This window comes from Pleuronectes platessa, chromosome 17 (genome assembly GCF_947347685.1).
Source record: "Pleuronectes platessa chromosome 17, fPlePla1.1, whole genome shotgun sequence".
Taxonomy (NCBI): domain Eukaryota; kingdom Metazoa; phylum Chordata; class Actinopteri; order Pleuronectiformes; family Pleuronectidae; genus Pleuronectes; species Pleuronectes platessa.
In genome coordinates this window covers 13,254,168-13,267,914 of record NC_070642.1, presented here as the reverse complement: position 1 = coordinate 13,267,914, position 13,747 = coordinate 13,254,168, and the positions used below count along the sequence as shown (strand labels likewise).

The 13,747-nt window shown below is 43.9% G+C and overlaps 1 protein-coding gene across 1 annotated transcript in view; it reads right to left on the bottom strand.

Moving 5' to 3' along the window:
• Nucleotides 1-13,747, bottom strand: part of LOC128460635 (uncharacterized) — a 41,391-nt gene that overhangs the window by 10,220 nt on the left and 17,424 nt on the right. The window contains exons 4-5 of the mRNA XM_053445879.1: nt 9,984-10,152; nt 5,037-5,276 (exon numbers count right to left, since the gene is read on the bottom strand). Of these exons, the coding sequence (XP_053301854.1) occupies nt 5,037-5,276; nt 9,984-10,152 (409 nt within the window). The remainder of the gene's footprint in view (nt 1-5,036; nt 5,277-9,983; nt 10,153-13,747) is intronic.

Here is a 13,747-nt window from a genome sequence, read left to right as displayed (position 1 = left end):
CTCTGTGTAACTCTTTGTATAATTGGATCTTGTGGGTGGTTCTTCTTAATTCCGTGTCATTCCCGGTACTGGCTAAAAAACCGTTCTGACAATAATGCGATTCAAGGCAGATACTTTTTTGCAAGGCTGTGTTACATGTTTAGCATGTTAAGTGTTCTCCACTCTATCAGCTATTCTGTTGACTGCAACTTGTGGTGTCGCACTAGATGTCATTATTATTGAAATATCTTTCCACAATCTTGACCTAAACATTGACTGATGCGTTTTGCTGATCAAGATCCTTCCTCTAGTGTCCAACAGTTCAGATTCAAACAATCCATGTGGGAGACGGCTGGGGTCCAGAGTTCGTGGCCTTGCCTTGAGAACGTCACCGGTAACCCGGCTCAATCTTTGACTCTGACACGCAAGTCATTAACCATTAGCTCCATCAAGAGTTGAACTCCCTGAGATCTGCTGCTTCTCAGAAGACATCAGTCAGATAAGGCGACATCAGGGGTCAAAGACTGGAGAAGCCAAGGTCCAGCATCTATGTTATTCCCACAGCAGAAAAACCAAAGCACCTTGTGAGATGTATTTTCATAAGAACAAAAAAGCTAAAATGTTAAGTTGTCTTAGGGTGTGGGCATTTCCACTCAGGGGTTTTGCAACAGGGTAGGCGAAGTAGACGATTGCTTGAGACCCAAAGCCCCCCCACACACACACACACTTGAAGAAATCTGATCCACGGCAACAACAATTATGTAAGAACCGCTTTCAAATCCATAATCGGCTCTTTACAGGCGATTGCATTCTCTCGCCTTCTGTTTCGATGCACGTGACCTGTGTTTTGTATTTGTGGGACATTGGCTGAACAACACCACCCCTTCACCAACTCAGACAGACAGGTGGTCTCCTCCTGTTTTCTTTCAGTGTCCAACTCAAGAGAGGCATTTAAAACACCGGTGACCCACTGATCATCTGAGCCGTGGCTACTTTTACTGTCTGGACAAAGGTTTGATCGCCCTTTCGCTCGCTGACAAAACATTAACCTGATGAGCTCAACCTAGCTGACAGATGAGGTGAAAGGTTGTTCTCTGCGTACAAACTAATTTCCCAAGAATTCAGACTCCCTTTTTTCGTGCCACTCCTTCGAGCTGAGGTCTAATCAATAGTCGGCCACGTCTCGCAGGCTGCAGGGGGAGTAAATAAAACTCACTGTTCTTCTTGGACACGCTTGGTTTCTCCCGTCTCTTTGGATTGCTTCACTCATCGTCTCCTCTGATTCACTTCCTGCCGTCCCGCCTCCCTCTGTCCTGTCCCTTTTTCTGTCCTTTTTCTCAGTAAACACACATAGGACCAGAGAGGGCAGCTAAAGTTGGTGTTTAAACTAATACAGAAAACACTGACTGATTAACACTATCACCTGATCCACACCCAGAACAGACCACAAGGAAACGGGATTACGCCTGTAAGCAACTTGTGTATTGGCTCTAAGCTTTTATAATGTTTAATATAACTTACTGGTTGTATATTTCAGAATAAAAGATGAAGAAATAAAGAGTAACTTAAAAATGTTAAAACTGTATAAGTGAGGTTAATATCACAGCAGGTTAGGGATAGGTGTGTTTTAGTGTTAGGGTTTATGTATGTGTGTGTATTTGTTAACTGCTTTGACGGCATGATGAAAATTAGTTACTTTTTAATCTATGAAGAGCTTAAAGGGGTCAGAGGGAAAACCTTTAGGCAAATATCCTGCCTGAAAAGTACAGGTGCACACTGGTGTTCTTCCGACATCAGGGAGTTAATAATTGTAGTTTGGTGCTTATTCAGCGCATCAACATGGTCAGTGAGTTGGAGCAAGGCCTCCACTCCCTCTCCGACTCCCAACTCATTCAAATCTGAGCAGACGTGATCAGAAGAAACTCAAATGTGTTTTGAGTCAGTGTGTTTTAGACCTCTGGAGGTTATCAGTGTCAGAGTAATCTAATCTGAGATGTCTGAGTCCAAACAGGACCGGCTGTAAACTTCCTGTTTACAGCCACCAAACGGCAAAATGATGGGTGTAGTTTTAAAACTGGGGTTGGGTTTAGCCCCCAAACTAAAATAAGATGTATAAGACTTTTTAACGTGTGTGTGTTAATCCCAATTAAATGTATGACGACAAATCTGGACAAGCAGCAGTCAGCACAAGTTCATGTTGTTTTTTCATTTTCAATTAAGTAGAACAAGAACAGAACAGGCCTGATGTGTGAGATTAGTGGCAAGTTTATGTTTGCACTAGCCATATGTGTGTGTGTGTGTGTGTGTGTGGTTAGGGTATCTGACAGTGTGTGGCAGGGTACAGGACGTCCTTATCCAGAGGATTTATATGCTTTTGATTTCTGTCCACGCTCAGCCAAGGGGGGGGGGGGGGGGGGCAGATGCTCTCACCTCATCTCCTCTATCTTCTAATAAAACTGTCCTCTCACCTCTTCTCCTCTCTCTCTCTTCCCCCACTGCTGCTGTTCCCTCTATTTATGTCTCTTGCCCCTCAGCTCTATCAATCCCTAATTTCTCATGTCAAGCCATTATATCTTTAATTATAATTTCCCCCAAACAATCCTGCCCTGTCCACCTGAACTTACGGTAAACCACTCTGTATACAACACTGTTATCATCACCCCCAGGATAAAAAAAAAAAGATGATGTCATAAATGGAATACACCGATTTCATCATGAAATGACCAGTGCTATAAAGCTTGGCAAATACAGGCCTATATTTAGCTGTGGCTCTGATAGACTTATCGAAAGTGGCGGCGAGGTGAAGGCTGTGCAAAGCGCTGGGTCAAGGCTAAGCTAAAAGAAGAGGTGCTGTGATAGATTTTTAATAAGGCGACGGTGGCAGAGGAGGAGGTGGGCAATCTGTCAAGGACTTTTTGGAAGGAGGACAACACTCAAGTGTCCACGAGGGTTGAGCAAATGTCCTTGTATTAATTCAAGTATTGCCGAGTTCATATTTTATGCATGGCGCGCCTCTCAGGGAAAACTTTAATTTCAGTTCCGATGCAGCTCCTCTGGCAGCGAGCGACTGCAACGACGTTTCGCTGCCAAGTTACAGATTAACAGTTTCTTGAACAAAAGCCCCTGCGCTCTGCGAGTGTAATGCGGGGACGCTACAGAGAGCACGACAAAAAGCTGAATGCTCAACAACACACGGGCACTTAAGGCGAGATGATATGCCTCTGCTTTAAACGACAGTGAGAAAGGGAAAGACTGTAGAGCAACAAATGAGACTGGGACAAATATCCCCAGAGCTTTCAGCGTCTGACACTGTCTGTCATCATCTGATGTCTTCGTCATCTCCCCCCCCCCCCCCCCTCTACAACGCCACAGCATCATCCCAGTCACTTGCAAGTCCGGGACACTTGCTTGACAGCGACTGATGCTCATAACTTTGACGCGGCTTACATATATCCCAGTTTGGAGCATTGCTCATTTGCATTCCAGTCGGGTCGGGGAGGGGGGGCTCCTTCGGCGTGCAATGTTTGGACAGAGTGTGCCGAGATATGGTTCAACACTGTGTGTAGGGGGGGGGGGGGGGGACACTGCGGAACATGACGTCTGAGTGCTGAACTTTGTCATATTTTGCAACGCCACAAGAAATCAAACACGGGAGGAATGTGTTACTCTCTCTGGTGTTGTAAGTTTCCACTTTAATCATTCATGGAGCCTTGGTTCACAAAACATAAGAGAAATGAGTAAGCTACTGGAGTCATGTCTGTTTAACTCCACATTGGATTTGCATTGACACACACACACACACACACACACTCTGCAGTGAAAAGCAGCTGTGACTCACCGCTGAGCCCCCACCTCTTTAACCCGTCAGCCTGCTCCCACCGCACCACAACGCCCATTAATTCCACACACACACACACACACACACAAACACACACATCGGTTGTCTCCACCGAGACATTGGTGACAGATCTATTGGTTGAGAGGGCAAGAGGTGGAATTGATGGAGAGATAGAGCGAGGCGGAGCGGCAAGGAAGAAAAACCACAGTCATAATAACATGGAGGGAAAACTAAAAGGCTGCAGGGGAGAAAACAGAGTGACGGGTAACTACAGGTCCCTGTTCTACATTCGCTCACACCTCAGTGTTGTTTCTCAGTACAAACACACGCATGCAAACACACCGAGTAGACCGTGTGGCATTGTCTTGCCGGGGGCTGGTGATGACTCATTCTCTTCTGATGGCAGATTGGGACGGGATAAGTAAACACACAACCACACACACACACACACACACACAAACACGAGTGGGGAACCCAACAGAAGGGTGTGATGATTGATAAGGAGTGGGATAGCTATTGTGTTTGCAGTTGCATAACCAAGGACAACTTGGGACACCTGCAGCATTAGTTAGACTCTAGCGTGTGTTTGTGTGTGTGTGTGTGTGTGTGTAACAGCTCCGTCCTCCTTCCAGGCTCTTTGTTTTCTTTATTTCTCATGTTTCATTTTTATTACAAACTTTAGAGATCTTGTTCTCCGCTGACGATCTGCCTCTGTCTCTAATTTCAAAAACACCAGCTCATGGTGAGCAGCATCAACAAGGGGATCTTTGGAAAAAAAAACAACAACAAAAACGACCCAGTGGCTTTAATATTGCTACACAACAGCGCAGTTGGGCTTAAAGGCAGAACAGAGGCAAAACGACAACCAGTGTCTATAGAGTCCTGTTTATAGATTATATACTTGGTGTGGATGTGATTAAGGGTGGATCCAGGATTTGTTTACTGTCAGAATGAAATCTGAGATCCCTGGGGTGAGGATTTATTGGATAGGAAAACATTAAGCTGCTCAAAATTGTATTTATTTCATTATTTCTATTGTCTTCGCTTTTCTTCTTGTTGGTTGTTGATCATTGAGCGTTTCTAGGCATCAAAATTAGAACATAGGACTCAGGGGAATTCAGTGCAGGTCTATTTGGTCTGAGTGGGACTTAATGAAAAGGTAGTAACACAAGTGCACTCATCGACACGCACACACTCTCTGTCGGTTTCTCCTTTTTACCTTGCAGCCCTTGCTCTTGTCATGGCCGCTGGTTTGGCCGCCGGCAGGGCACGGCGAGCACGGCTCATGATGGTAGTACTGGCCCCCCTGCAGTCCGGCGTAGTGACAGCAGCCGTACGGCGATGGAGTGTGCGTGTACCACAGGTCCTCGGCCAGCGGACCCTTGGCACAGGGGTAGAAGTGGCCTTTCCCCTGGGCCTTCTCCACGCTCACCTTCGGGTTCCGCATCCATCTTCGTACCTGCGTGGGAAAGAGGCGTTAACGTCAGGATGGGACAAGAAATATCACTGGAAAGATTTGATGTCATTGTTTCTCTTTTATTCACGTGCACTCGCACAGGTTCTCAGCAAACACACATGCACACACACATACAGCAGACTGTCAGCCCTGCCATCTGCAACCTTTGATCAGAGAAGAAGGAGGATTCTCTGTTATCCCTAATTACCTGTCAGTTTAAGTGGGGCACACGCACACACACACAAACACACATACACACACACACACACACACACACACACACACACACACAGTCGTGCACTTCAAAGAGCCACACACTTTGCTCTGCCAAACTTTGAACACATGAATCCGAGGGAGAACACGCGCAGCATGACACACACACACTTGTCACATATGTTGATGACACAATAAAACGCTGATGGCACCTTCAAGACTGAGAGCAAAGTCTGTATCATCTCACCTGATGTCAGTTCCTGTGAAACATTACACTTTGACTGACTTCAATGTCAACGACACCACTTGTGGAAACTGGTGCAGAGAGCAGGCAGATCAATCTATATCGGTATCATGATGATAAATGATCACAAAGTAAACCCCTCTACGACGTCGAGGCTATAGCAGATGCTCACATTATGCAGCCATAAGGCAATAACAGTGAGAGAGACGTTGTATTTAATGGTGTAATATCCCCCACACAGACACAAGCTGATGCATGCAGAGCACAACTCGAACTGTATGCACATCACACCTGTGGTGACTAAGACTCCCCAGTCACTCCCTACTGGCACAAACAGTCAAACTGAGCGTGTGAGTGTGTGTGTTTGTGTGTGTGTGTGTGTGTGTGTGTGTGTGTGTGTGTGTGTGTGTGTTGGGAAAATACAGGTACACACACAAACAGGTTTGCACAGCTTTGTTCAGGTAATTATTTCTATTGAAATTGTATTATTGATAATAACTGTTGTTTATAATAAATGGTCATATTAATGGCCTCATGTTTTTGCCAGCAAGGGGAGAGGCCTTTGTGTTTGGGGGAATTTTTGTAAGAAACAAAGTGAGCCTAAGCCCAACCCTGAACCCTCCTAGTTAAGTCCAACCCTGAACCCTCCTAGTTAAGTCCAACCCTCACCCTAAAATGAAGTCTCAACTCTCAAACAACCCTTTGACCTCGTCACTTTCTCAAAATGTCTGAACTCCATAAGGGCAATCCTCAATATTGTCATCACAGAGATATAAGTACAAGAACACACACACACACTGAGATTAACTGCCTGAATCGAAGGGCAGCCTGACAACACGTCGAGGCATGTCCCGTCTACAGAAAAAACACACTTGTAAAAATGCTCCGACAGCTCAAAACAAAAACAAACCAGTCAGTGTCGACATCACATTGGCTCGGTGACACACACCTCAAATGAACTAACAATACTTTCACGGATAAAACATGCACTGAGTTAATGTGTGATCGACGTATGGTCGAATTAGACGACTTTTCCTCCGATTATTTATCATCCGATTTTAAAACTCACCACAAAAAGCTCAACACTTACTCATCTCCTGAACAACAACACAAGCCACGCTGAGCTCGCAGCAGCGGCAGCGTGTTTTCTTCCTATCTGGCCCATTCTCAAATTCAATGACGAGGCATACGTTACCTCTGTGATTTAATTTAAGGAGGTCTGTAGCTTCCTTTTTATTTCTAACTACGCAGCTGTGCGTCTTCTAATGACGCGCAGACAGAAGTAAGCGCTTGCCCTCGCGGAGCCATAGATTTGATATTTCCTCTCGTCGTTTCCTTCACTCATTTGTATGACACAGAGCTCGGTCTGGTCCCGAGCGCTCCCCATTATGTGATTAGGTTTATTTAGACACAAATAGAGAGAAGAAGAAACCTTGAAGAGCAGAACACATTCACTCAGATTAAGTCTGTGTGCTGGTTCTGTTGGGTTTTTCCTCACAAGGGAGAAAAGTGAAGGGAAAGACAGATTTATATAGAGGAAGAATGGATGGATGGTGTGATGGATGAGTAGATGAATGGATGAATGGATGAATGGATGGATTGATGGATGGATGGATGGATTGATGGATGGATGGATGGATAGATGGATGGATGGATGGATAGATGGATGGATGGATGGATAGATGGATGGATGGATGGATAGATGGATGGATGGATCGATGGATGGATAGGAACAGAGATAGGTAGGTAGGTAGGTAGGTAGGTAGGTAGGATCGATTGGTTGGTTGGTTGATGATTGATTGATTGATGATTGATTGATTGATTGATTGATTGATTGATTGATTGATTGATTGATTGATTGATTGATTGATTGATAAATAGAAGGATAGACCAAAGTGAGATAGATAGATGGACAAATAGAAAAACAGAGTGTGCCCGCGGAGAGCATGTGTGTACATGTGTTTTTGTGTCTCTTTGTGTGTGTTTGTGCGTGTGGGCGTTCACAGTCTGCTCATATCCACCAGGCGCCTCATCAGCGATCCACACCATACTGTACGCCATCTGAGACCGACACTCGCACACACTCAACACAACACACATGTAACGCAACGCACACTGAAGCCATCCATACTGTGAGCAGCAACATATGGTGATACATCCACACTCTAAAACTGTTTTTTAAATCTACCCAGCATCCCCGGAGGCAAAGAAATGTTCATCACGTCCGAACTGAAAGCGATCGTTGCTTGTTGCCAGTTTGTTTTTATCCGGGAACATTTTAACTCCTCGAGGCTGAAAATGTGTTTGCATGAACCTGTGCAATTAAACCCTTTATTTATTATCTGCTTTGTTTTATTAAATGTGTTTGTGTGTGTGTGTTAACAGAAAATGAATGCTCTGCTATATCTTCCAAGCATATATATTGACCAGATATTGAACACATCAATCCGCCCTCTCCAAAACAAGCTGGAGGTTATGTTGCTCATTTCCTCTCTGTTAAACCCTGCAGTCTTATTGTTCTGTTTTTTCTGTCGTAAATCTAGTTTCACAGTGCATTACCAATTATGTGCTGTAATAATAGAGTAAACTCTTCTTACATAAAGTATTTAACAGTCATGTATTAATTGGTTGTGTTTTTATTGATTCGTTTCTATTAATGTTGTTATGGTTGACAAATTATTCTTTTGTATTATATTCTATTTGCACTTCTACTTTAAGAATGACATAATCACTAAATCAATCAAACTTTATTTGTAAAGCCTAAATTAGCAAATAACAATTTCTCTCATTGTGCTTAATATGGTGCAACATCCCCTGCCCTTAACAAAATAGTTAAGCATCAATTTACTTTTTAATGTATCAATAGCTGTATATGACCATATTATTGAGACAAACAATACTCTTGAAAGACTTTGCAAAGTGCTTTTAATGACCTTAACCAATGTTGGTTATTGATTCATTGCTTTTCAGCGCAGTAATAAGCAATTATTGACAAACAACTTTTTTATGCCTGCCAGTTAAAACCTGCATATGGCTTCTGTGCATCATCCTCCAGCAACTCTTACCTTTCCCTCTTTGCTCACTCTTTGGTGTATAATTTAAAAGAATGGAGGCCATTAATTACCCTTTATCTGAGACTTGAAAATAGCTGCCCCCCTGATGGGATGTTGGAAAGTGAGTAAGTCATTAATAAGGATTAATGAGTTTCTTGCTCAGAAATAAGCCCCCAGGCGTGCAGTTAGAAAGGTTATTTGATCAATAAAGAAAGTGTTATTCTACCATAACAGTTCAGGAAGACTGGAGTTTAATAATTTAGCCGTAACTCTTCAACAGAATCATCCCGGATGCATATTTACTGCAAAACTGATTCTAATATGAAAAGTATCAAAAAAGTAATGAAAGTAAATTCATCTTTTAAACAGTGTGATATGAGACACTACTGTTATTGCTAAAACATCTGTAGCAGCTTTAGTCAACTGCTTATTGATGAGATTTGATAATCAAATCATATTCTGTAATAAATTATAAATTTGCCACTGATAAAGCTGTAAGTTATAACTCCTACATCATTGTAAAGTATTTTAAAAGTGGCACTTAACGAAACCTCAAGTGTAATTTTGTCCACCAGTTCATTGCTGCATTGTGGCTTTGTTTTGGAAAAGGCTGCACACACACACATCTATCACCCCAGCACACCAACTAAGGAATCCATTTAATGCAAACCATTAACATTACACAGGAAATGAGCCTTGTGACAGCAATGCAGCATAATGCAGGATGTGCTGAGTAGATCCTGAACTATAATGATGTCATGCTTTCTGCACAACAGACACTTGTAGGTCTTGTAATATAAGTGCACGCACACACACACACACACACACACACACCCACACACGCACACACAAAGAGACAGTAAACACAGATTCACAGGCAGATCCACAGGGAGCCGATTCTTGCGCCTGATTAGTGCAGCTTAGCTTCTACGATGACATCATCTCTGGCACACGCACGCACACACATGCACACACATACAAATACACACACACATGCACATACACACAGAAAGAGAGAGGGAACACTCCGGCTGTGTCACCTTCTCTCTCAGCCAATATATCTTGCCCTCTGTGTGTTTAGGTGCATGTGTAGGCACAGACTCGCAGATGCACCCATTGAATATTGTGTGTGTGCGTCTGTGTGTGTGTGTGTGTGTGTTTGTGTGTGAATGTGTGTGTGTGTGAGTGACCCAAACTCACCTTCCTCTTGACAAACTGGAAAGCAGAGCACTTCTTAAAGGAAAAGGCAGTCTTCTCGCCACCTCCTCCTCCTCCTCCTCCTCCTCCTCCTTCTCCTCCTCCGTTCACCAGCTTCATGGCCGACACCGGCACTCCGCTTGCCTCTGTTGATCCCAGGATGACGGACAGACTGGCGGGGAGTTAAAAGAAGACAAGAGGTGGAGAGTTTTGTCTAAGGCATGAGGAGAAGGTCCTGGCTCCTGTGGAGACAAGTGCGGGACTGCGAATGAGGGAGGGTGCTGCTTCTGTGTGGCAAAAAGAGGATGCAAGGAGGAAAGCGGGAGAGTGAGAAGAGGTGGAGTTGGAGGAGGCAGATGGACCCAAAATGTGGGGGAGAGAGAAGGAGGATGCTGCAACGAGAATGAGTCTACTGGAGTGACGAGGTGCCAGGGCAGAGATAAGGGTAAAGTAAGGGAGGAAGTGAGAGAGAGACAGTAGAGAGCGAGAAAGATGCTCTTAAAAGATGAAGAGAGAGGAGGAGGAGGAGGAGGAGGAGGAGGAGGAGGAGGAGGAGGAGGCAGATGGAGGTAGGTGCTCGCTCCTGTTGCTGTGAGGAGGAGAGAGCTCTGTTTACAGCTCAGAGGTCTCAGAAGGCATCTCTTTGAAGTGTGTGTGTGTGAAGTCTCTCATTCATTTTGAGCCGATACAAACAGAAGAGTGAGGACATTTCGTTCGGTCCTCACTTTCTGACCCAGCTTTAATGGGCTGTTTTTAGTTAAGGGGATAGTTCATCAAAAAATTTAAATTGACTCATTATCTACTCACCACAATGCTAATATCACACTTTTGGAGTTTCAGGGGTAAACAGCGTTGGAGCCTAATCCAATCCAATTCAAGTGCCACCACTTCTTCAAATGTAAATGCCTCTATACTGCTCCTGTGGTGTCATCAAAGTGTGTGTAAGCTCCGACGTTCTAATTCCACTCAAAACAGAATCAATTACACTATGTTTTAGCTCTGAGTGACTAGGAGGAAGACAACATGGTGTAAAAATGATAACATTTCGAGTAAAAATGTTGGGTTAACTAGGGTTAGGGTTAGGCAATTCGTTTTGATAGTTAAGGTTAGGGTGGGGGGGCCAGGTAATGCATCATGACAATGAGTGTCGCGAGTAAGATAAATGTGTTATGTGTGTGTATGAACTCCTGCACTGTATACACACATGCTCGCCTCCATCTGTACCTTTATGCCGGTGAGATGGTTGGTTCCACTGTTTCTGCTGCAGCTGGTTTTTGTCCAAGCGCTGATCCCGGATCAGAAGCGCCAAACTGCTCAGTTACAGGTGTCCCCTTCCAAGTTGGCAATGAGCTAAGCCCACTTTAGTTGTTGGTGGGGATGATGATGATGTTGTTGTTGTCCGAGAGCATGGCACTGTGTGATTGTTGTGTGTATGTCTGAGAGCTGTTGTTTTGTGAGTGAATGCTCTGTTGCCTCCGTGGTGTCAGCCTGTAAACAAACCAATGATGTGTGTGTGTGTGCGTGTGTGTGTGTGTGTCTGTGAGAGAGCATGATGAGGCATGTGTGCATGTGTCCAGTTCCAGTACCACTTTATCAATGAAAGGCTCTGCAGTGAGCAGATGCCGCCTCCCCTCCCTTCCCCTCCTCTCCTCTCTCCTTCCATCTTTCTCTCCGACTGCCTCTCCGTCCCTCATCACCACTCTGCCCTCCCCCTTATCCTCCGCTCGCTCATTTTTCTGCTGCAGATGATGGTGGCTCCTCCCTCCCTCTCTCTCCCTCTCTCTGGTTCTCTCCTTCAATCTAACACAGCTCACCCCTCCTATGATTTCCTTCTTATTTCAGTTGTCCCTATGAGGATGGCAGAAGACAGGGAACCCCAGGATATGTCTTGTCTACTCATTACACTGTGTTTATTGTAGGGAACTGTTCCTGACAGCTTTGGTCCACCTGGAGTTGACACACGAACACACAGACACACAGACACACACACACACACACACACATGTGTGCCCTTGCCTCAGTACCTATAACACTGGGGCAGTTTAATTTCCTGATGTGACACCCAAACACGATAAAGCTGAGTCATGATCCTGTTATCTATCCCGGCACATCACATGGGCAGTAAATGTGGCAACAAAAATAGAACAAATCTTCCATTTGCGAGCTAAAGGCTATATATCCTTGAAAATAAAAGATAATAAATGAAATTTGAAGCCAAAGGAAATGACAGTTTACTTTTGGTTACAATACTTCCGTCCTTTTTTAGTCTTTTCCATCGAGAATAAACACAATAGAGTTGATAGATGGAAGGATGATAAAACAATTGAAAGAACTGCAGCTGTTTTTCTTGTATCATCTGTCCGTCTTTATTAGAAGATTCGTTTATGCTTCTTCTCAGCCAGATTTGACCTTATTTGAGGAGATGTCTGGTCCATTGAAAAATATTTGGTCCATGTGCCACTTTATCTTACTCAGCATCATACAACTGTGCAGAAATGACATGTGCACCATCTGTCTGAAAAACATGTTGATGTCATTCAAGAAATCGGTTTGCTGGACTCTTTTATTTGTCGGAGAACAGTAGCACAATAGTGCAACTACACACACTGGTAGTGTATTGATCACGCCAGAATCCAAAGTAAAGGTCAAGAAGCTGATAATTCAATGATAACAATAGACACAGTGCAAATTAAAAGGAATAGATAAGAATGCTCTGCTGCACATGTGTTGAACACCCACTGAAATGAAAGTCTCATCACACAGCAAGCGAGTCTGTTTGCCCCATTCTCAAACAATGACTGTGCTGTATTCACTGTAATCGGGATCAGTCAGAGGCCCATTCATCAGTGACTCAGCAGTAATGGCATGGGACAATGATTGGTGAAATCAGCTCTGCAAGCAGCTGCTTGAAAACAGAGAGGAGGCTGTAATTTGCAAGAGAAAAGAAAAACCGTGCATTTGCTTCTTCGGGAAACCACAAGATCTGTTCATGGGCTTAGCAGCTTCTCTTATGCTTTATGCCTCCAAACTATTATTTCAATGGATTTGTTTTTATCCAAGACGATGACCAAGAACTCCATCCTCAGAGTAGTTTTATCTGTTTCCCTCAAAGGCTTTTTGTACAGAATATAGACCTACTGCAGGAATAGCAAAAAAAAGACATAGGTTTGAGCTTTTTGAGTACCTTATTTATATTTCCCTCACTGCTCCTTGTAAATACAATAAAGGCCGCCAAAGTCTATTTTGACTGTTTGCATTTAAGCACCAATGGCATGATGCATTGAAGAGTGAAAGAAGAAAATAAAGGCCATTTCCCCCCCAAAACAATCTCGTCATCGAGCTGTGAGGGCTCCAGGGTGCGATTACATTGTGTGACACCAGTAACGCTTCTTACATAACTGCAAAGAATTCCTGTCTTGAATATATAGCTCCACATCACTGATCAATTATTCTGTGATCTCCCAAAAGACCGCAAAGGTTCTCCGCTGCTGCTCTTGTAAAAATCCAAATGCAGCCTATAAATAATGAATTGAAAAGTTTCTTAAATGGTTCAGAGAATCGCCAAAATGATCCGAAAGTCAATAAATTATGGATTTTCTTCTGGCAGCCGGACACAGCGGAGTTTTATATGTAACCAGCCCCCCTCATAAACCCCCCCCCAACTGACATGAGATGTAGGGGTAATGTTTTGATGTATTTCCATGCTTTACATGTACATCAGAGACTGAGAACTTCTCATTTGGAGCCAAGTGAGGCTGTATTACTCC